General features: G+C 46.6%; 1 protein-coding gene across 1 annotated transcript; it reads left to right on the top strand.

Moving 5' to 3' along the window:
* On the top strand, nt 1–24,856 carry LOC141272061 (uncharacterized). The gene is made up of 7 exons (XM_073682365.1): nt 1–62; nt 2,554–2,672; nt 2,802–2,981; nt 3,064–3,187; nt 3,267–3,364; nt 4,617–4,707; nt 23,383–24,856. Exons 2-7 carry the CDS (start codon nt 2,595–2,597, stop codon nt 24,636–24,638), a joined length of 1,827 nt encoding a protein of 608 aa, XP_073538466.1. The 5' UTR covers nt 1–62; nt 2,554–2,594; the 3' UTR covers nt 24,639–24,856.
* Nucleotides 24,857–25,077: the final 221 nt, after the last annotated feature.

The following is a 25,077-nucleotide window of genomic DNA, read 5'->3' as shown; positions in this document are numbered from 1 at the left end:
TCATCACAGGTCCTGTGCGCACAGAGCAGCCATATATCCAGTGTGCGGCTCTGCAGGTGGAGGTATGTGGAGATTCCCCATTACTATTAACCCCCTCAGTGCTGGTGACCTCTCTACTCTCGTTCCCATATAACTTACTGATGGAGGTTTCTTCTCTTTCTCTGGAGCCAGAGCTTCTGTTACCTCCCATAGACGATGAATAGAGAGAAGCGCACACGTCTCCTGGGGAAACCTCTGCTTTTCTATATATATATCACTTGTTTCTTCAGGTGACATTTATAATTGCGGTCTGTTATAATTAATGACTCCTGTAAATCCCCCTCATGACCGCCCCCCGGACCCTCCAGTGTCATCGCTCTTTGTATCTCTGCTGGTCTTCTCCATATTTCTGGAGTCCCTGTGACCTGAGCGGCTCCTGTAGTGATAATCTCCACCGCCCCCCGTGTAGATGGCAGATTCTGGGGGACGGACATAAAACACATGGCGTTCAGGCCGCGCTCCATCTTTATGACACATATCCCGCTTTCAGCGTCTTCATCATCCTCAACTTTTGGTATTTGTGATGGAGCTGCCTTCATACAATGTTCCAGTCCATACTGTCACGCCTGTGACTCACACAGGTGGTAAGCGATGCTCATACTCACTGCGGTCACCGCTCTGCTCTCCCAGTTGCAGGCTGTCTCACTGAGCTGCCTCTTGTAGCATTTCCTACACTGCTGCATCTTTCTGCTGCTGGTCAGACTCCACCTGGCTATAGGGGGGTACGACCACTTTCTGCAGGTATTAAACTCCATCATGTTCTGCAGAGGTGAGATCCTCTGACCTATTCTTAAGCAGCAGGGGGTTTATTAGGCAGCTCCTTCCACCACTCATCACCTCATCTAAGGTTCTAGTTCAGTTTCTCTCCAGATTCCTGTATGGTGCGGTCTTGTATTGTCACTCTATCTGACTCGGCTTACCTACCCGTTTATCCTGACCTCTCCACTCCTGACCGCGGCTACGTATAATGAACCTGTGCTGTCTGCCTTGACCTCGGACTGTATGAACTCGTCTTTGGCTCCGTCCACCTGTACCTCGTACTCGTGTCTCTGGCCTTCCGGTCTGGTTCTGCAGACCCGGGGACTGCCCTGGAGTGGTACCTGGTGACTACCGACAGCCAAGCCTGTCCTCACCATCAGAGGCTCTAATTAATAACCAGTAGTCACTTAGTTACGCCCCTCCAGGGTAAGCCCGGCCCGTGACGCAGTGGTCCACACCCACCACTGTTACACATGCAAAGAGAAAATACAAAATCTACATGTTGTATTTCCTCATATACAGGTGCATCTCACTAAATTAGAATATCATCAAAAAGTTAATTTATTTCAGTTCTTCAATACAAAAAGTAAAACTCGTATATTATATAGAGTCATTACAAACAGAGTGATCTATTTCAAGTGTTTATTTCTGTTAATGTTGATGATTATGGCTTACAGCCAATGAAAACACAAAAGTCATTATCTCAATAAATTAGAATACTTTATAACAACAGCTTGAAAAATGTTTTTAAAATCCGAAATGTTGGCCTAATGAAATGTATGTTCAGTAAATGCACTCAATACTTGGTCGGGGCTCCTTTTGCATCAATTACTGCATCAATGCGGCGTGGCATGGAGGCGATCAGCCTGTGTCACTGCTGAGGTGTTATGGAAGCCCAGGTTGCTTTGATAGCAGCCTTCAGCTCATCTTCATTGTTGGGTCTGGTGTCTCATCTTCCTCTTGACAATACCAAGGTCAGGCAAGTTTGCTGGCCAATCAAGCACCGTGATACTGTTGTTTTTAAACCAGGTATTGGTACTTTTGGCAGTGTGGACAGGTGCCAAGTCCTGCTGGAGAATGAAATTTCCATCTCCAAAAAGTTTGTCGGCAGAGGGAAGCATGAAGTGCTCTAAAATTTCCTGGTATACGGCTGCGCTGACTTTGGTCTTGATAAAACACAGTGGACCTACACCAGCAGATGACATGGCTCACCAAACCATCACTGATTGTGGAAACTTCACACTAGACCTCAAGCAGCTTGGATTGTGTGCCTCTCCACTCTTCCTCCAGACTCTGGGACCTTGATTTCCAAATGAAAATTGGAACTCTGGGACTTTGTGGAGTATGTCAATGACTGCCTTCTGGACATCTGTCAAGTCAGCAGTCTTCCCCATGACTGTGGAACCTACTGAAACAGACTAAGGGACCTTTTTAAATGCTTATGAAGCCTTTGCCGGTGTTTTTTGTTAATTATTTTAATTTACTGAGATAATGACTTTTGTGTTTTCATTGGCTGTAAGCCATAATCATCAACATTAACAGAAATAAATACTTGAAATAGATCACTCTGTTTGTAATGACTCTACATAATATGAGTTTCACTTTTTGCATTGAAGAACTGAAATAAATTAACTTTTTGATGATATTCTAATTTTGTGAGATGCACACTGTATTTACCCTATATTGTCTAGTAATTGTATTCTTAGATGGGATTCTTTATGATGTTACATTTTCTCCCCATTCACATTCCTGTAGATCTTGTATATAAGAGAATTTTCCCGATTGACCCGTCAAGGATGGATAGGGACAGGGACAAGATGGCGCAGAGGATATTACACCTCACCCTAGAGATCCTCTTCCGGCTTACTGGAGAGGTTAGAGATTCTGATGACGTCACATTACATCATTCTTATCTATTGGAATAACAGAAGGACAGAACTGGAGAGGTGAGGACTCTGGAAATGTCTGTAGTGAGATTTATTAATGTGTCTTTCCATAACCAGGATTACACAGTAGTGAAGAAGACCTCTAGTGAGTGCTGTCAGGACCCTGTGTCTGAGGGATGGGGAAGACCCCTGAGCCCAATCACTGGGCCTCCACCTCAGCCCCTGATACATGAGGACATCAATGATCAGAAGATCCTAGAACTCACCTATGAGATGATTGAGCTGCTGACTGGAGAGGTGACACTGCTGGGAATGCTGGGACATTATACAGTACGCTATGAAGGGATCGGGGGGATGACGGTATCATTGTATGTGTCAGGTTCCTATAAGATGTCAGGATGTCACCGTCTATTTCTCCATGGAGGAGTTTGAGTATTTAGAAGGACACAAAGATCTGTACAAGGACGTCATGATGGAGGTTCACCAGCCCCTCACATCACCAGGTAATAGACAGGACTAAATACACACGGCCTATAATTATCTGTAAAGAATGAATTCAGTCCCTATATGTGTTTTCTCCAGTTCTATCTAGTAAGAGGACAACACCAGAGAGATGTCCCCGTCCTCTTCTTCTACCGGACTGTAAACAAGAAGATCCCGACATGCCTCAGAATTATCAGGTAGAAAGGGAGACAATGCAATGAACTCGAATAGAAAGAGATTGGTTGATTCTAGCTCCATGTAAAAAGTAATACTTTAATAAACAGTTCTATCCTGTACGAGGACAACACCAGAGAGATGTCCCCGTCCTCTTCTTCCACAGGACTGTAAACAAGAAAATCCCAATGTTCCTCAGGATCATCAGGTAGATGGAGAAAAGGTGTCATGAATTCTCCCCTATGATGTGTAGAAGGCTGTGAAGGTCTTGTGCTCAGTCTTGTTTTACCCACCAGTATTATACTCTGAATGGCCAATTTATTATAGACATCGGTTCTTTCATAATTAGTGTTTCTGTATATGGAAATAAGACCAATGACCCCGGAGTGCAGCAGAAAGTAAAGTGATCATTTTTTAGTGTAAACCCACATTAGAATGAAAAACAAGAGTGATCTGCGACTTTGAATGAGGCAAAGTCATGGGTGCTAGGGTCAGGACCAGTATTTCAGAAACTACCAACTCTGTGAGATTTATACTTGCCGTGGTGTCAGGAGTATTCAAAGGAAAAGCTTCCATTGAAAGGGGATCATGTGGATATCAAGAACTAGGGACACGTGGTGCACAATAAATGCAAATTAAAACGGAACCAAGAAAGGAATAGGAAATTTGAGTGAACTGATCATTTCAGTCTGGTAAAGATGGAGTAATGGTGCGGGGAATGTTTTCTGCTCACATCCTGTGTCCTCTGATACTCTTGTATGGATGTTTATAAACTAGAGCTTACCTAAGCATTGTGGACGACCAAGTTCATCACTTCATGGCAGCTGTTTACTCTATGGTAGAAGGACAATACCCCATGCCACAAGGTTTTGTAAAAAAAAAAAAAGTATCAAGTCATTAACCAAAAATTCAACACCAAATCTAATCAGCAGCAACGAATTTCTGAGATTCTGATAGCTACGGAGGTTTAATGCTCTACTAGATGGGTGTCTTTAACAACGTGACTATTCAGTGTATGTTTTATACTTGGTGGCGATGACAGGATAAAGCTGATCATAGACATTAGATGTTGTCTGGATCTTCTCACAATTTTCTGGTTATGGAGATTGCTGGTTAGAATTAGGAGCCGACAGGTTGGATTTATCCAGGAGACCAGCAGATATGTGATAACTATAGCTGTCATGTCATTTGTGGTTGTCTTGTTAATTTATAATATTTTCTATTCTTTCACACAACTTTTCCATCTGTCTGTGACTTTTACAATATTTGTTTCAGGGTGAAGATCTGACCCATATTAATACTACAGAGACATATGTGAGGGGTGATGAGCGGTGTAAAGAGGAGATTCCTACAGATAACTGCACAGGTGAGTAGTAACCACTAAATGCAGAAAAGTCACAGATCTTATTCACCCAGATACCGATACAATTATATGATGAATTTTTAGTGTTTATTACTCAGCATTTTTATACTTGTTTTATTTTTATATTTTTACTGCATTGTTTTTGCAAAATTTCATTGGGCAAAATTGAATGATGCTTTCAAGAATAAAAAGAAAGAGTTAATCTCTGTACGTTGTGCTCTGGATGTACTGAAATATGATTGCTGCATCCAATCACTGGTCACAGCAGCGATGCATTGGTCACCGCTGAGGTCAGTGAGAGGCTGAAGTGGTCCCAATTATAAGGTGAGTATGCCTTATTATCTTATTGTTTGCCGGACCATCGTTTTTCTAATTCATGAGATATAATAATTTTACTCCGAATCTATTTATATTTATTTTACTCAAATCTGAATTCAGGAAAAGGATTAGAAGACTCTGAGATAACACCGGGACTCCCAGGGAAATTATTTAGCACTACTGACTTAAGATCATGAGATGTGTAGTATCGGCGTCTCTGCCCCCTGACAGGCAGAGACGCCGTCCCTCTTACCGCCGCGCTCCCGGCCCGGCATCTTCCGGCTCTCCTTCTGCTGCTGCTGGCGCGCGCAGCTTCCCGGGCACTGTGCTTAGGGCGCAAGCGCTCCCTCCCTCGTAAAGGGGCCGCGCGCGCCATCCTAAGGAGTCCCCGGCCTATGGCCGGAGGACCTCTCATATAAAGGGCACCTCCTCCAAAATGGAGGTGCCCGTGCAAGGTTGTAGCTTTGTATCCTAAACTCTGCTCCAGCCCTCAGGTCCCGCTGCTAGTCTGACTACCAGTCCAGTCCGCCAGCCTGACTACCAGTCCAGTCCGCCAGCCTGACTACCAGTCCAGTCCGCCAGCCTGACTACCAGTCCAGTCCTCCAGCCTGACTACCAGTCCAGTCCTCCAGCCTAACTACCAGTCCAGTCCGCCAGCCTAACTACCAGTCCAGTCCGCCAGCCTGACTACCTGTCCAGTCCGCCAGCCTGACTACCTGTCCAGTCTGCCAGCCTGACTACCTGTCCAGTCCGCCAGCCTGATTACCAGTCCTGTCCGCCAGCCTGATTACCAGTCCTGTCCGCCAGCCTGATTACCAGTCCTGTCCGCCAGCCTGACTACCTGTCTCCGTCAGCCAAGTGTACTCTCCAGCCCGACGGTCTGCCTATGATCCAAACCCGCAGTCTGTCTATGGGCCGGGTGTGCCTGCTTACCCGGAGAACGTACCAGTTACCTGCCGTGCCTATCTGTCAGCCTACCTGGAGGTTCCTACCAGTTACCTGCCAGCACCAAGGGCGTACATAAGAATCATGGGGCCCCATAGCAGAAGTTCAAATTGGGCCCCCCCCACCCCCAAAAATAAAATGTAAATAATTGTCGGGGTCACAGAAGAGCAGATCTCACAACCTTCCAGCCTTTACATAGTAATTTTCCTCCTGCTGAAGTCCTAGATCCCTTTTTCATTGCCCATAAAGTGTGATACCAACAAAAGTGTCCCCCAAACACAGTATGATACCCCCATGGTGAATTCCTCCACATGCGCAGTATAATGTCCCTACTGTACCCCACCTCAACTCCCAGGGTAAAGTATGGTGACCACAACACAGTATGATCTCCCAACTGCCCCACACTCCACACAGTACAATGCACTCCGCCATGGTCCTCCACACAGTACAATGCACTCCGCCGTGGTCCTCCACACAGTACAATGCACTCCGCCGTGGTCCTCCACACAGTACAATGCACTCCGCCGTGGTCCTCCACACAGTACAATGCACTCCGCCGTGGTCCTCCACACAGTACAATGCACTCCGCCGTGGTCCTCCACACAGAACAATGCACTCCGCCGTGGTCCTCCACACAGTACAATGCACTCCGCCGTGGTCCTCCACACAGTAGAAGACACTCCACCGTGGTCCTCCACACAGTACAATGCACTCCGCCGTGGTCCTCCACACAGTAGAAGACACTCCACCGTGGTCCTCCACACAGTAGAAGACACTCGCCATGGTCCTCCACACAGTAGAAGACAATCGCCATGGTCCTCCACACAGTAGAAGACACTCGCCATGGTCCTCCACACAGTAGAAGACACTCCACCATGGTCCTCCACACAGTAGAAGACACTCCGCCATGGTCCTCCACACAGTAGAAGACACTCCGCCATGGTCCTCCACACAATATAATGCATTCCCCCATGGTCCTGTACGCAGTATAATGCAGCCCCCCATAGGGTAAAATGCAGCCCCAGTCCTCCAGTATTATCAGTACACACTGATTTAAAAATAAATACATACTTACCGCTCCTTGTTCCCGGCTGCTTCAGTCTCTGCAGCGCGTCTCTGTCATCACCTCAGCAGCTGCCAGCTCCACTGTCTGACACAGCGTGGCGCGTCATCATGCCGCTGCGTCAGACGCAGAGGAGGAATGATGGGAGAGGGAGAGTCACATGATGCTCCCTCCTCTAGGTTTTCATGGGCCCCGGGCGAAAGAGTCTCAGTGACCCCTTTAACACATCCACCAATTCATGATGCACAGATACTGCAGAAAAATTATAGATATAGGTATAGTACAATGCCAAAAATGTCACTGACTTCTTACATGTCATGAGTGATATCTATTGTAAATTCTACAATAGCTCAGAAACCGGTGAATCCTCACAGCGCACAGTGCAGACCGGACAGTATAGTCCTCCATACAGTGTTATGGCACCACTAAGTCCTCCATACAATATTATGGGCACCACATAGTCCTCCATACAGTATTATGAGCCCCATATAATGCTCCATACAAAATACTGGATCCCATATAATGCACCTTAGAGAATACTGCCTGGTCCCCATGTAATGCCCCATGTAATTCCATATGCAGGCTGGACCCCATGTAATGCCTCATGCCTCCTGGGCCCCACACAGAGCTCCCACAAGCATCCCCCCCAGAGCACTCACAAGCCCGCAGCATCCCCCACAGAGCACCCGCAAGCATCCCCCCAGGGCCCCACAAGCCCGCAGCATCCCCCCCCCCCAGGGCCCCACAAGCCCGCAGCATCTCCCCCCCAGGGCCCCACAAGCTCGCAGCATCCCCCCCTCAGAGCCCCCAAAATCCCCCTTAGGGCCCCCACAAGCCAGCAGCATCCCCCCCAGAGCCCTATTTACGCCTCTCCCCCACTCTCCACATTGTGTGCAGGACTCCCCCTCCCACCTCCACATTGTGTGCAGCCAGGGGCCCCCACCTCCACATTGTGTGCAGCCAGGGACCCCCACCTCCACATTGTGTGCAGCCAGGGGCCCCCACCTCCACATTGTGTGCAGCCAGGGGCCCCCACCTCCATCCACCCTCCACATTGTGTGCAGCCAGGGCCAGGGGCCTCCACCCTCAGGAATCAGCAAAGTGCAGCGCCAGTACAGTGAGGGGACACATTAAAAAAAAAATACACACTGCCGGCCCTGCTCACCGTCTCTCTCTCTCTCTCTCTCTCTCCGTCCACACAGAATGAATGTGCACACCCTCATGTGCTGAGTTCCTGCTTCCGGCCCGGGCCCTGCACACTGCTGTTCTCTGGCTGGAAAGCTACGTCAGCCAGGAGGCGTGATGTTCTTATGCAAATCCAGCCAGAGCATTCAGCCAGCAGCAGACCAGGAACCAGAAATGAAGAAGATTAGAGGAAGGTATACGGCGGCCGGCGGGCGTCGCTTACATTTAATTAAAGGCATACAGCACTGTCAGCACAGCACAGCCGCCGGACCGCAGCGGTCATCGCGGGCCCCCTCACCCGCCGGGCCCCATAGCGGTACGCCACTGGCCGGCACAGTAGGTATCAGTCAGCCTACCTGGAGGCTCCTGTCTGTTATCTGCCGTGCCTACTCGGAGGCTCCTATCAGTTACCCGTGGGAGTCACCTGCTCTCATACCTGGTCCCCCTGCTCGGTCCTTCCCTGGTTCACGGAGTCGATTGAGCCGCCGTGCGACCTTGGTCAGTCCGAGTTGATACCTAGTTACGTCGCTCTGGTCCCTCCTTGCACAGCAGCACAGAGGTTCCACCACCCGGATCCGTAACAAGATGCATGAAATAATAGAGAATCTGCAAAGATGCTGGTATGTGAAGCTTGTAGCTCATGCGATTGTTTTGATTGATGTTTTGAGTAGATTCAGCCATTGTCTCTGGGCTGAAACTGATTGCCTCATTCAACTTTTTTGTATCGAGGGTGAGAGGAAAATAAATCTAACTGGATCTGCAATAAATTCACAGAACACACACCAGGACCTTGCTACAAACTCTGTACATCTATCAGAGACGATATGCAATGGTTATTGATGCAGATGAAAGATGTGCTTAAATAACTGAGGATAGGTTGGACAGGTTGGTGGCTGCAGGAAGACCTGTTAGAAGAAGTAAACCATTTTGAAAAACTCAGTCCACAATCAGTCAAATAACTGTACATTAAAATAAGCTCAGTAATTCTGCAATAAAGTCAATAGTGATATGGATCTTTGAGAAATTGGGAACAGACAAAAGTAGTAACTAGAAGGCATGACACCACAAAGTCCCAGTCATGAGGGCGCTGTTGATGGTCACTTGGCAGCTTTTAAGATGGCTACTTTGAACTGGCTTGGAGCTAGTTAAGCCTTTTTAAAGATCCCAGGTGTTGCCCTGACCTTCACCCATTAACTGCTTTACCTTTATCTGGACTTACACAGGTACACCTAAGCTGGGTCAACGAAGTCAGCTGCTGTTCGATGGTGCAAGCTGGCAGGAAGAATTGTCAGGGAGACGGCTCAGAACCAGGAGGTACAGGTAGACACAAAATTATCAGGAAGGAGAAATGTCAGTATAGGAGCTAAACTCACAAAAAGGAATATCCACTAATACACAGGATTTGTGATACACAACCAGATCGAGTTAAGTTATAACTGGCAGTGGGAACTGATTCTTCTCAGGAGCTTAATCCCTTCATGACCGGAGCATTTTCTGTTTTTGCGTTTTCGTTTTTTGGTCCCAATTTTCCCAGAGCAATAGCTTTTTTATTTTTCCGTCAGTATGGCCATGTGAGTCCTTATTTTTTGTGGGACAAGTTGTACTTTTGAACGACATCACTGATTTTACCATATCGTATATTGGAAAATGAGAAAAAAATTGCTAGTGCAGTGAAATTGCAAAAAAAGTGCAAATCCAAAGTATGCTAAAAAAAAAAAAAAAAAAAAAAAGTCGCCATTTTCCGAGGCCGGTAACATTTCCAATTTTTGTGATCTTGGTCTGTGTGAGAGCTTATTTTTTGCGCGCCGAGCAACTGTTTTTATTGATACCAATTTGGGGTAGATCCCATGTTTTGATTGCCCGTTATTGCATTTTATTGCAATGTTGTGGCGACCAAAGAAATGTAATTCTGGCGTTCAGAATTTTTTTTTTCGTTACACCGTTTACCGATCTAATTAATTATTTTTTTATATTGATAGATCGGGCAATTCTGAACGCAGTGATAACAAAATATGTGTATGTGTGGTTTTCTTTTAATTGTTTTATTTTGAATGGGGCGAAAGGGGGGTGATTTAAACTTTTAGATTTTTTTAGATTTTTAAAAACATTTTTTTTTACACTTTTTGCTTGCTTCAATAGTTTCCATGGGAAACTAGAAGCAACACTTACCTGACCGTTTCTGTTACACACAGGCCATGAGCAGATCGACTCTATGTACTAGAAATGCTCACTTGCTATGAGCGCCGACCACTGGGTGGCGCTCATAGCAACTGGCCATGACAGTCACAGAGGTCTCCTGCAGACCCCGTGTTGTTATGCCAACCCATCGGTGACCCGAGATCATGTGACGGGGTCACCGATGGGCGGGGTAAGTGATGTGCATCCAGTTTGCGCAAGTTAAATGCCGCTGTCAGAGATTGACAGCGGAATTTAACTAGTTAACAGCCGCGGGTGGATCGCGCTTCCACCCGCGGCTGTTGCGGGCACATGTCAGCTGTATAGCTGTATCCCCTCAAACTGCATTGAACTACTCTACCCAATTTATTATATATTTTAGAAGTCGGTCCATTTTATATCTACTCCGACTCCACAGCCCTGGAGCTATGGTAGGCCACCAGAAATGTGATTTTAAAATCCAATGTCTTGTATACAACTGGATGTCAACATAGAGAAATGTCCCCAAGTGTTAAAGGAGTATTCCCATCTCCAAGGTCCTATCCCAATATGTAGTAGGTGTAATAATAATAATATTAGCACATTCCTCCAATTAAAAATGTAGTATAGCTTTTTTGACTCACTATGTCTCTTTCCTTATAAGAGCTAATAATCATAATAATAACGACCACTAGCAACTAGCTAACTAACTGTCACTATATCAGTGGTCATAACCATGGATACCTAAGGTCCTGCAATGCCCTGCACATGAGGAGAGAGACATAATGAATCAGAAAAACTATACTACATTTCTAATTGGAGATATTTGCTAATATTATTATTATTATTACACCTACTACATATTGTGATAGGATCTTGGAGATGGGAATACCCCTTTAAGGGGTCACCTGGGGAGTTGGATCAAAGCCCTTGGTCTACATGTACAGTTGTAATGTAGTACAGACAGATTATGTTGATGAAGTAAATGATCCAGTAGAAGAAACAGAGACTGTAGAGACTAAACGGCAACTAGAGCTGTTGAGTCCACTAAGAAGCTGGAGGGTCAGCGTAGAAAGACTAATGAGGGGAGGTCAAAATAGTAGCACATCTTAAGAAGACTTAGCGATGGGGCAGACTATGTCACAGAGCCTTACCAATAATGGATAAACAGTACAGCAGAGCCCAGAGAAGTAGCAAATTTAGACATGGCAGGAGGGGCAAGGAGAGATAACCAGAAGAGTTGAGCAAGGCTCTATAGTTGAATTAGTCAGAAGACTTTGGCAGTATAGCAAATTTGAATGGTATAGAAGAGCTAGGTAAGAGGCTAAGTTAAAATGAAAACATTAAAAATTGCCAGTCTTGATGAATTGGGGCCATTGGACAAAGATGCAATGTGCAGCTCCATACATTGTGTAGTGTCCACTTTTGGGGTACTGCTGAACAACTCCTGCTTTCCTGTTCTCTTGAATTGGAGCTGTTCTGTAATGCCAAGCAATCGGGCCCTCACCAGTCTGATATTCATGGCTTTTCTTAAGGATCGTTCAACCCCTTCGAATCACATTTTAGCTGCAAACTTCAACAATGACAACGGTTTTAAGTTAATGTTAAAACTCTTGGACTTGCTCCTATCAGCTGATTTCTTTGTTATATTACTAGACTCTTGCCAGATAGTATTGAAATGATCAGAAACAGCCTCAGAAGTATTAACCTCTACAGTAAGAGTTTCAATCATGATGTTGTCATGAATCAGCTTAGAAGATTGTTCAGGTGAAGAAAGATCAGGACTTTAGATATCTGAGCCAAAAGAAATGACCACTTATTGATTTGTCTGATATCTTATGATGCAGTCTGGTATGTGCTGTGATATATTCTGTAGGATGGAGTGAATAATTCCAGTTTAATCAGCTGGTCTTAAAGACGTTTCACCCATTCAGTGGAAAAGCCCAGGTCTGTTTTAGGCAACGCTTAGACACTATATACTATCTAGTCTGAGAGCAAAGTCATGGCAGTCTACAGAGAATCAGGGGTTTGATAGTGAAGAATCAGTTTCTTCTAGGTCTAACAGTTCTAGAAGAAATTATCTTCAGATGTCAGAATCGTTCCACTGAGAATTTATGATCAGAAGTCCGAGCAAAAGTCTCCTGCTGAGTGTCCACCCTGATGCAAGATAGAATTTTTCTTTATACACTTTGTTTAGTTCATTAACCCCTTCCCGACAACCAACGTTCACTTATGGATGTCACGAGTGCATATATTGAGCAAGCTCAGGAGCTGAGCCAGCGCCATACACAAAGGATGCTGACTCTCATACAGCTGTCACGGATGTATCAGATGTAACAGCCAGTCGCTCTGCAGCTGGCTGCAGAAGGTCACTTCGTTTGGCATTGCAGACGCCTTCTTAATCCATCTGCTTTTAGGACCCAGCGGCTACCCCCCTTCTGCTCTAATTGACACAACCTGGTCTGGGAGTTTAAAACCTCTCAGTCTGCTGCAGAAACTCGCCGGGGACATTTCTATGTTTCTTGGCTCTGGCTGGAGTACTAGCAGCTTCTTCTCTGGTACCCTTGGAAGACTGTTGGCGTTTCCTCTCTGGTGTCAGCTCAAGCTAAGTTATCCCCTTTTGTTTGTCTCCCTTGTCAAAATCGCAAACGCGTTTTGGACAATGTGTCCTTTAAGCAAGACTATAATTAAAATAACCTTAATAAAGTTGACAGAAAAGCACAAATGTATTGGTATTCTTCAGAAAATCGATTAGATAAGTTTATCCTCGGCTTTAGATACAGGCGCTAAAGCTTCAGCATTAAAAGGAAATTACCAAAATGTGAATTTGTTTGGTCAATTCATGCTACAAAATGCTGCTTGCATTTGTGGAATGCATGGCCAACTGTGTTTACTGACAATGATTTCCGGAAGTATTCCTGAGCCCAAACAGTGATTTGCACGACTGAATCATGTCTGTTTTTTATGTTGTGCCACCATAGGGCCTCTATATCAAGAGAATCCCAATATTGACGGTTGGCATTGTTCCTGTGTGAATGGATTTTTCTAGGATCCCTAAATCTTTTTATGATATAATGTACTACAGGTGGTGGAATATTCAAAGACTTTGCAATTCCACATTGAGGAACATTTTTCTGAAATTATTCCTCAATTTGCAGACGCACTTGATCACAGATTGTTGAACCTCTGACCATCTTTGCTTCTGAGAGACTCTGCCCCTCTAGTATGATCTTTTTATATACAATCAGATGACTCTCAAGCTGTTTTTCATTAGTAGCATTTACTTTTCCTGCCTTTTGTAAACCCTGGTGTTACTGATCCGGGTGGTGGAACCTCTGTGCTTCGATGCAAGGAGGGACCAGAGGGGCGTAACTAAGTGCCTACTCGGACCGACCCAGGTCACACAGCAGCTTAGTTGACTCCGTGAACCAGGGAGGGACCGGGCAGGTGAACCAGATGCCACTCTGGGACCGACCTTGAGTGAGAGCAGGTGACTCCCACGGGTCAGATGACAGAAGCTGACCTGGTACTGCGGATGAGCACAGCAGGTAGGCTGGCGGGTGATCCGGGTAGATAAGCAGGCGGGTATAGCAGATAGTCAGACGGGTGCTCCGGGTAGGCAAGCATGCGGGTATGACGGATAGTCAGACAGGTGCTCCGGGTAGGCAAGTAGGTGGGCACGGCTGATAGACAGGCTGGAGGGCACGGCTGATAGGCTGGCGGGCACGGCTGACAGGCAGGCTGGTGGGCGGGCACTGGAACCTGAGGGCTGAGGAGAGTGTTAGCACACAAACAACAACCTTGCACAGGCACCTCCATATTGGAGGAGGTGCTTTAAATAGGGGCAGTCCTCCGGCCATTGGCCAGGGACTCTTTAGGACGGCGCGCACGGCCCCTTTATGAGGGAGGGAGCGCACTCGTGCACCCTAAGCACAGTGCCCGGGAAGCTGCGCGCCACAGCAGCAGGGGGGAAGGAAGACACCGGACCGGGACCGCGGCGGTGAGGGGAACGGCATCTCTGCCCGGCAGCCGATGCTACAGTACCCCCCCCTTTACGCCCGCGAGAAATTTTTCTAGAAGCTGAGGGGCATGAATGTTCTCCCTGGGCTCCCAAGACCTCTCCTCAGGACCAAACTCCTTCCAATCCACAAGAAAGAAGGTCTTTCCTCTTACCTTCTTGGTGGCCAAAATGTTTTCTACCTCAAAGACGTCCTCAGCGGAGACTGGAGCTGGGGTGGTACCTGGATCGTCAAAGAAAAAATTAAGGCCAATAGGTTTGAGGAGAGATACCTGAAAGGAGTTGGGAATCCGTAAGGAGGCCGGGAGCTTCAGCTTGTAAGCCACTGGATTAATTTGGTTCAGAACCTTGAACGGACCGATGAACCGCGGACCCAACTTATAAGATGGTATCTTGAGACGAACATATTTGGAGGAAAGCCAGACCTGGTCTCCCGGACGGAATTGAGGCAGATCCAGACGTCTCTTATCAGCATGCTTCTTCACCCGCTCGGAGGACTGAAGAAGCGCAGATCTAGTGTCTTCCCAAATTGCAGAAAATTCGCTGACGAGAAACTCCACGGCAGGATTGTCCACTGAAGAGGAGACGGGAAACGGAATTCGGGGGTGTCGACTGTAGACCACAAAAAACGGAGATTTAGTAGAAGACTCGCACTCATGGTTGTTATAGGAGAACTCGGCCCAGGGCAGGAGCTCAACCCAATCGCTATGGTGAGCGTTGACAAAGTGCCGAAGAAAACCGGTGAGGATTTGATCGATCCATTCCACTTGACCATTGGACTGAGGATGATAGGCCGAAGAAAAATCCAAGGAGACATCCAGCAGCTTGCATGTGGCTCTCCAGAAGCGTGAAGTGAATTGAACTCCGCGATCCGAGACAATGTGGAGGGGTAAGCCGTGAAGACGGAAGATGCGATGGAAGAAGTCCTTAGCCAGCACCGGTGCAGACGGAAGACCAGGCAGAGGGATGAAGTGGGCCATCTTACAAAAGCGGTCGGCGACCACCCAAATGACAGTACAACCGGCAGAAACAGCGAGATCCATGATGAAGTCCATTGCAATATGTTGCCATGGAGCGGAAGGCACGGGAAGAGGAGGGATATGGCCGGCTGGAAGGTGCCTGGGAACCTTGTTACGGGCACAAGAGGAACAAGCCGCGCCAAATTCCGCAACATCCTTGCGCAGGGTGGGCCGCCAATAATGTCGGGCAATGAGCAGAAATGTCTTCCTCTGGCCAGCATGACCAGCTAATTTGGACGAATGACCCCAAAGTAAAACCTTCTTCCGAACCTGAACCGCTACTAAGGTCTTACCGGGTGGTAGATGAGACAGGTCAAATGGAGCAACAGTCATTATTTTGGAGGGGTCAATGATATGTAGAGGCTCCTCCTCTTGGTCGATAGACAGGAATGAGAGGGATAGAGCGTTGGCTTTAACGTCTTGTCTGCCGGGCGGTAGTGTAGAGTGAAGCAGAATCGGGCAAAGAATAGAGACCACCTGGCCTGACGCGGGTTTAGTCTTTGGGCATTCTGCAAATAAGCGAGGTTTTTGTGGTCAGTGTAGATGACCACCGGGTGCAGAGCCCCCTCAAGCAAATAGCGCCACCCCTCCAGCGCTAATTTGATGGCCAGCAGTTCTCGATCTCCTATGGAGTAGTTGCGTTCGGACGAGGAGAAGAGTTTGGAGAAGAAGCCGCAGGTCACCATTCGCCCGGACGAGGATTTCTGGTTGAGCACTGCTCCGGACACGGAGGAAGAGGCATCAACCTCCAAGAAGAACTGCTTGTTGCAATCTAGACGGTGTAGCACAGGAGCGGAGGAGAAGGCTTGTTTAAGGGAGATGAAGGCCTTCTCCGCCTCGGAAGTCCATTCCCTGGGATTTGCTCCTTTACGGGTGAGCGCAGAGATGGGAGCAGTCCGGGAGGAGAAATGAGGAATGAAGAGGCGGTAATAGTTTGCGAAACCCAGGAACTGTTGAATCGCCTTCAACCCCTCCGGTCGGGGCCACTTTAAGATGGCAGACACCTTCTCGGGATCCATCCGCAGTCCGGTCTCTGAGATGATATAGCCCAGAAACGGCAGAGAGGTCTGCTCAAAGAGACATTTCTCGTATTTAGCATACAGGCGATTCTTCCGGAGCCTCAGCAGAACCTGACGAACATCCCTCCGGTGTGAGGGCAGATCCGGGGAAAACACCAAGATATCGTCCAGGGACACCACCATGCAGGAATACAGGAGATCCCGGAAGATGTCGTTAACTAGCTCCTGGAAGACGGCTGGAGCATTAGAGACCGAAGGGCATCACGCGGTATTCGTAGTGACCTTCCCGGGTGTTGAATTCCGTCTTCCACTCGTCTCCCTGGCGAATCCGGACCAGATTGTACGTCCCATGAAGATTGAGCTTGGTGAAGATCTTTGCGCCTTTTAGGCGGTCAAACACCTCCGAGATGAGAGGCAGGGGGTACTTATTTTTGATGGTAATGTGGTTTAGGCCCCTGTAGTCGATACAAGGTCGCAGAGAGCTGTCTTTCTTCTTGACGAATAAGAATCCTGCTCCAGCTGGAGAGGTGGATTTCTGGATAAATCCCCTAGCAAGATTCTCCTCTATGTACTCAGACATAGCACGGGTCTCGGCCAGCGACAAGGGGTAGATTCGCCCACGGGGAGGTGAAGCACCAGGTACTAGGTCGATGAGACAATCATGCGGCCTATGAGGTGGTAGTGTCTCCGCTTCCTTTTTGTCAAAGACGTCCGCATAGGACCAGTAGGGTGCCGGAGGCCAGGTAGGTTAGCCGGGTAGACAAGGGTTGAGCAGGACGTACCGGAACCAGGCAGAACACCTGGCATTCCTGACCGCAAAGGAGCACTTCACCAGATCTCCAATTCAGAACGGGCTCATGTCTCTGTAACCAGGGCAGACCAAGCAAGGGAAGATGAGAGAGACCGGACAGCACATGAAAGGAGATCTTCTACGAGTGCAGCATTCCCACCTGAAGAGTTACAGGCTCGGTGACAAGCAAGATGGTTTCCGGGAGAAGCTTCCAATCCACAGAGGAAACCGCCAAAGGTTCAGCCAGACGTATGGTAGGAATCCGATAACGCTCCACAACGGCCTGTTGAATGAGATTCCCAGCGGCTCCGGAATCCAGATAGGCAGTCTCGAAGAAGCGGGTCTCACCACTGGTGATAGAAATGGACAGTCAAGGACGGAGAGGAATAACTCTCGCCTAGGACGACCTCTCCGAGCAGTCCTAGACACTGGAGTTTCCCGGCCTCACCGGGCAGGAGTGGATCAGATGCTCTATACTGCCACAGTAGAAGCAACTCCCCTCAGTGCGGTGTGTCTCCTGGCGAGACTTGACCATCTTGGCTTGATCAATTTGCATTTGCTCTGGTGAAAATACCCAGGGGATTGCTGGTTGCGAGACTGGCCTTTGGAAGGTTGGAGGGAGACGCGGAGATCTTCTCTCCCGGGTAGTCTCCTTAGCACGTTCCAGAAAACGGATGTCAATCCGGGTAGCTAACGACACCAGGTCGTCTAGGGTGGGAGGTATGTCACGGCCGGCTAGCTCATTCTTGATCCGTCCGGAAAGGCCCTCCCAAAAGGTGGACACCAGTGCCTCATTATTCCAGGCCAGTTCAGATGCGAGAGTGCGGAAACACACGGCATAGAGTCCCACAGAGAGATTCCCTTGGCGGAGTCGGAGAAGTGAGGAGGCAGTAGAAGATTTTCGTCCAGGTTCATCGAACACCTTCCGGAAAGCCGTGAGGAAGGACTGGAGATCGGACACCAGAGGATCCCCTCTCTCCCACAGAGGGTTAAGCCACGCCAACGCCTCTCCGGTGAGGTGAGACATGATGAATGCCACCTTGGCCCGGTCAGAGATGAACTGGTGTGCCAGAAGTTCAAAGTGCAGCATGCACTGATTTATGAATCCCCGACATAGGACAGGGTCACCATCGAAACGTGGAGGCGCAGAAAGCCGGGTTCCAAAGCCGGGTGCCACAGCGCCACTGGGTTGAGGTGTAGCCGGAGTGGGTGCCGCTCGGCTAGAGACTGACACAGTCGGGGAGGACAGAGTGTCCAGGTGGGAGTTGACTGTCCGCAGATAGAAAAGGATAGTTTCCTGTTGGTATATCTCACGAGAGACCTCCTGGTACAGGTCTATAATAATAATAATAATTTTTACTATTATAGAGCCAACATATTCCGTAGCACTTTACAAATTTTAGAGGGGACTTATACAGACAATACAGAATAAGCTTATCTCATATCGAAAGGAGTGAGGGCCCTGCTCGCAAGCTTACAGTCTGAGGAAATAGGGGAGACACAAAAGGTAAAATGTACATATATTGTATAATGCAGCCTTGATATACTAAATAGGACAAATAATAATACATGGACTGGTCAGCTGCCAGTATGTGTACAGTCCTGATCGAGGCTATTAAGTGAATGGTTGGTATGAACCTGAAATTGAAGATTTTAATATGGGGAAAAACTGGGACGGACAACTTGGACGGACAGATAGTGTGTGGAGGCGATACGCCAGTCTAAAGAAATGAGTTTTTAGGGTCCGCTTGAAACTGTGGGTATTGGGAATTAATCAAACTGTCCTGGGTAGTGCATTCCAAAGAATTGGCGCAGCACGCGAGAAATCTTGGAGACGGGAGAGGGAAGTTGGAATTATGGAGGATTTTAGTTTTAAGTCATTGGCAGAACGGAGGGCACGTGTAGGGTGGTAGACTGAGACAAGGGAGGAGATGTAGGGGGGTACTGAAGCATGGAGCGCTTTGTGGGTAAGCGTCATAAGTTTAAATTGAACTCTATATTGGATGGGCAACCAATGCAATGACTGGCACAGGGAAGAGGCATCGGTGTAGCGGTTGGCGAGGAATATGATCCTGGCCGCTGCGTTAAGGACGGATTGGAGAGGGGAGAGTTTAGTAAGAGGGAGCCTGATAAGTAGAGAGTTGCAGTAGTCCAGAAGAGAATGAATAAGAGCTACAGTAAGAGTTTTTGTCGAGTCAAAGGTGAGAAAAGTCCTGATTCTTGAGATGTTTTTGAGGTGTAGATGACATGAACGAGCGAGTGATTTGATGTGAGGAGTGAAGGAAAGATCTGAATCAAAAATGACCCCAAGACAGCGGGCTTGTTGCTGGGGAGTAATGGTTGAGCCACAAACGAAAATGGCAATATCGGGCATAGGTAGGTTAGAAGAGGGAGGAAATACGAGTAGTTCAGTTTTTGACAGATTCAGTTTTAGACAGAGGGAGGACATGATGTTAGACACAGCAGAAAGACCATCACTGGTCTTTTGTAGTAATGCAGGGGTGATGTCTGGAGCAGAGGTGTATAATTGGGTGTCATCAGCATAGAGATGGTACTGAAAACCGAATCTGCTGATTGTTTTTCCAATGGGAGCGGTGTATAAGGAGAAAAGAAGGGGGCCTAGGACTGATCCTTGAGGAACCAGACAGTAAGGGGAAGGAGAGAGGAGGAGGAGCCGACACAGAGAAGGAGCGGTCAGAGAGATAGGAGGAGAACCAGGAGAGAACAGTGTCCTTGAGGCCAATAGTGCGGAGCATAGTGAGGAGGAGCTGGTGATCCACAGTGTCAAATGCTGCAGAGAGATCCAGGAGAATCAGCAGGGAGTAGTGACCATTAGATTTAGCTGTTAGTAGATCATTAGAGACTTTAGTGAGGGCAGTTTCAGTAGAATGTAAAGAGCGGAAACCAAATTGTAAAGGGTCAAGAAGAGAGTTGTCTGAGAAATAGCGTATTAGACGGGAATGGACAAGGCATTCCAGGAGTTTAGAGATAAAGGGAAGATTGGAAACAGGTCTGTAGTTGGCTGTGCAGTTCTGGTCAAGGGATGGTTTTTTAAGTAATGGATGTATGCTGGCATGTTTAAAAGAAGAGGGAAAGATACCAGATGAGAGGGAGAGGTTGAAAATTTTAGTTAGGTGAGTGGTGACAGCTGGAGAAAGGGACTGAAGGAGATGTGAGGGAATAGGGTCACTGGTGCAGGTGGTAGGGCAAGAAGATGCAAGGAGCCTGATCACTTCATCTTCCGTTCGAAGTCAGAAAGTGAGCAAGATACAATGTGGTGGGGGAGAACATGCATAACGTTTGGGGATTAGGAGAAAATTTCCTGTCGGATATGGGCAATTTTTTCTTTGAAATAATTGGCCAGATAGTCAGCGCTGAGGTCGATGGTCGGGGCCAGTGCTGTTTGATTGAGCAGAGAATGAAACGTGTCAAAGAGTCGTTTAGGATTATTGGAAAGTGAGATGATGAGGTTGTTAAAGTAGGTTTGTTTGGAGAGGTGAAGGGCAGAGTTATATGTTTTCAACATAAATTTATAATGGAGGAAATCTTCGGGCAGATTAGATTTTCTCCACAGCCTTTCAGCGCACTTGGAGCACAGCTGAAGAAGACGTGTTTGAGGCGTGTGCCAAGGTTGTCACCATCTATGCCGAATTGTTCTTTGTGTAGGAGGTGCGGCTTCATCCAGGGCGCATAGCATTATTCCGTTATAATGCTTCAATGCTGAGTCAGGACATGAGAGGGAGCAGATTGGGACCAATGATGATTGCAACTTTTTCAGAAATTTCTGGGTGTTAATGTCGCGTATATTTCTATAAGTGTGGAAATTGGGGGTGTCTTGAGTAGAGTCACAGTTCTTGACAGAGAATGAAAGAAGATAATGGTCAGAGAGTGGAAGGGGAGAGTTAGTAAAGTCATGTACTGAGCAAAGCCGGGAGAAGATCAGGTCCAATGTGTTCCCGTCTTAATGTGTAGGAGAATTAGCAAGCTGTGAAAGGCCGAAGGAGGAGGTTAGTGATAAAAGATGAGCGGCAGATGGGGAAAGAGAATCGCCAATTGGGATGTTAAAATCTCCCATGATTATCGTGGGGATGTCGCAGGATAGAAAATTTGGAAGCCAGGCAGCAAAGTGATCCAGGAACTGACGGGAGGGACCTGGAGGGCGATAGACAACCGCCACTCGCAGGGAGAAGGGCCGGTAGAGTCTGACTGTGTGGGCCTCAAAAGAAGGGAAGATAAGGGAGGGTACTGGGGGGATAACCTGAAAAGTACATTTTGTTGAAAGAAGCAGACCAACACCTCCACCTGATCTGTTGTCAGGTCTCGGAGTATGAGAGAAGTTTAGGCCACCATAGGAGAGAGGTGCAGCGGCGGTGGTGTCAGACTGCTAGATCCAGGTTTCAGTGAGAGCCAGAAGGTTGAGGGAATTAGAGAGGAAAAAGTCATGGATGTAAGAGAGTTTATTACATGCTAAGCGCGTATTCCAAAGGGCATAGTTGAATGAGACAGAAGATATGCAGGGAATATTATTGAGATTAGCAGGGTTAATGAATGTAACAGGGAAAGAGTTAGTGTTATTATTACTGGAGGGTCCTGGATTAGGAGAAATATCACCTGCGACTAAGAGAAGGAAGATACAGAGAGTGAGCAGATGGTTGAGTGATTTGTGAGAGCGTTTCCTGTGTTGTATGGTGGGAATGAATGGATCTGTGTGGTATAACATTGTGAAGAGAGCATGACAGCTGTATATATGAGAAGAGAGGAGAGAGGGGTTAATATGGATGAAGTGTGCAGAATTTGTGGGAAAACGGTGAATGTGGATGATTGTAGCAGCCAGAACGTAAATGGCACAAATACAAATGGTGAATACTGTTTGCAAAACAGATGACCTGGAAGCAAGTTTGTTTAATTGTCTTGCATATCTTACCTGTCTCCTGCCCTGTCCAACTGCCATATCTAACTGCTGAGACACTTTGATAAACTATGGCACTTCGATAAAGTATGCATAAATGCTATATGCATAAATGCCCCCGCATAAAAATGTCTGAGAGCGAAGGAGCCTGGGAGTCACCGGATTCCATAGCCTGTGCAAACTGTTACGTATCCGGGTGGTGGAACCTCTGTGCTTCGATGCAAGGAGGGACCAGAGGGGCGTAACTAAGTGCCTACTCGGACCGACCCAGGTCGCACGGCGGCTTAGTCGACTCAGTGAACCAGGGAGAGACCGGGCAGGTGAACCAGGTGCCACTCTGGGACCAACCTTGAGTGAGAGCAGGTGACTCCCACGGGTCAGATGACAGAAGCTGACCTGGTACAGCGGATGAGCACGGCAGGCAGGCTGGCGGGTGATCCGGGTAGATAAACAGGCGGGTATGACGGATAGTCAGACAGGTACTCCGGGTAGGCAAGTAGGCGGGCACGTCAGGTAACCTGGCAGGTGCTCCGAGTAGGCAGACTGGCGGGCATGGCTGATAGACAGGCTGGCGGGCACGGCTGATAGACAGGCTGGTGGGCACTGGAACCTGAGGGCTGAGGAGAGTGTTAGCACACAAACAACAACCTTTCACAGGCACCTCCATATTGGAGGAGGTGCTTTACATAGGGGCAGTCCTCCAGCCATTGGCCGGGGACTCTTTAGGATGGCGCACGCGGCCCCTCTAAGAGGGAGGGAGCGCGCGCACGCACACCTTAAGCACGGTGTAAGGGAGGCAGCAGCAGCAGGGGGGCAGGAAGACGCCGGACCGGGACGGCGGCGGTGAGGGGAACGGCGTCTCTGCCCGGCAGGAGGCAGAGACGCCGATGCTACACCTGTGACAACTTTTTTGAGATGTGTTGCTGCCATCAATTTCTAAAGGTGTTAAGTTTTTCAATAAAATGGAGAGATGTCTATCAACTTTTCATATGCGTTTTATATTCTGTTGTGAAGAAAATATGACTGATATTTCCAAATCATTGCATTCTTATTTTCTTTACATTTTACACAGCATTCCAATGTTTTTGGAATTGGGGTTGTTCAGGGTCTTTTGTTGCGGCCAATGTCTTCCTCAGTTCAAAATCTAATTTACTACAAATTGCATAGATACTTTCATAAATAAATGTTATAAAATGTATATTAGAATTAATGTAAAAAGCACTGTTACTTAATAATATCAATGATTTCATTTTGGCAGATGACTGTACAAGGAGCTTAAAGGAACATATGATCTTTTCAGATGTTAAAGCAGATGACCGTGTTTTGACACCAGATACATATGAAGAGTATGCCATTATCCAAGATACACCTCCAGCCTTTCACAGCAAAGATGTATCATCTGATCCCTTTCTACAGGCTTTTTCTACTGATTCAACACAGACTTTTAAACAAAATAAAAATAACCAAAGTGATGGTAAACATAAAAGAAAACACGCAAGAAAGAAGCCATTTTCATGTTCAGAATGTGGTAAACATTTTACAGATAAATCAACTCTTGTTACACATCAGAGAATTCACACAGGAGAGAAGCCATTTTCATGCTCAGAATGTGGAAAATGTTTTAATCAGAAAACAAATCTTGTTACACATCAGAGAATTCACACAGGGGAGAAGCCATTTTCATGTTCAGAATGTGGGAAATATTGTTCTCGTAAATCTGATCTCGCTAAACATCAAAGAACTCACACAGGGAAGAAGTCATTTTCATGTTCAGAATGTGGAAAATGTTTTAATCAGAAATCACAACTTGGTACACATCAGAGAATTCACACAGGGCATAAGCCATTTTTATGTTTAGAATGTGGGAAATGTTTTAATCAGAAAACAAATCTTGCTACACATCTGAGAATTCACACAGGGGAGAAGCCATTTTCATGTTCAGAATGTGGGAAATGTTTTGCAGACAAATCAACTCTTGTTAGACATCAAAGAATCCACACAGGTGAGAAGTTATTTTCGTGTCCAGAATGCTGGAAATGTTGTTCTCAGAAATCTGATCTAGCTAAACATCGGAAAACTCACACAGGAAAGAAGCAATTTTTATGTTCAGTGTGTGGGAAATGTTTTTATCAGAAAACAAATCTTGTTACACATGTTAGAATTCACACAGGGGAAAATGCATTTTTTTGTACACAATGTGGGAAATATTTTCCAAAGAAATCAGATCTTGTTACGCATCAAAGAGTTCACACAGGGGAGAAGCCATTTTCATGTTCCGAATGTGGGAAAAAATTTACAGTGAAATCAAATCTTGTTAAACATCAGAGAGTTCACACTGGGGAGAAGCCATTTTCATGTTCCCAATGTGGGAAATATCTTACATCTAAATCAAATCTTCTTAGACATCAGATTATTCACACGGGAGAAAAAACATTTTCTTGTTTAGAATGTGGGAAATGTTTTAACCAAAAATCTATTTTTGTTGCACATCAAAGCACTCACATAGGGAAGTAGATAATTTTCAGTTTTTTTGTATTATTATTGACAAATTGTACAAGGTACAAACATAAGTTTCAATGAAAGTAAAGTCATGTGTCATAGATCAGGAATGGAAAACAACTTAAAGCATTGATTGAGGAGTCAGGAATATAGGAAATTATCAATAAGCATTTGTCATCAAAAAGCAAATAAAATCTATATAACTCACCCATACACTAGATGGGCAACTTGAACCGGTGTTGTTTTTGGCAACAATTTCTTGAATGGTCACCGTCTGTTCCTCAGAATGATTCTTAATGGGGTTTTTAGATTCAGAAAGCCTGTTTCAAAGCTGCAGTTTGTTTAAAATAAAAAACCTATCCTTTGCTCACAGTCCCCTGGTCCATCGCTGAGTCCCTGCCACTGCTCTTTTTTCTGTAATGTGTCTTCCAAACAAAATTGCCAAAATGGGTGA

Source organism: Phyllobates terribilis, unplaced genomic scaffold, assembly GCF_046119375.1.
Source record: "Phyllobates terribilis strain yellow unplaced genomic scaffold, ASM4611937v1 Scaffold_5__5_contigs__length_657084704, whole genome shotgun sequence".
NCBI classification, from domain to species: domain Eukaryota; kingdom Metazoa; phylum Chordata; class Amphibia; order Anura; family Dendrobatidae; genus Phyllobates; species Phyllobates terribilis.
Note: the sequence above shows the minus strand (reverse complement) of the source record. Positions and strands in the feature narration are given on the sequence as shown.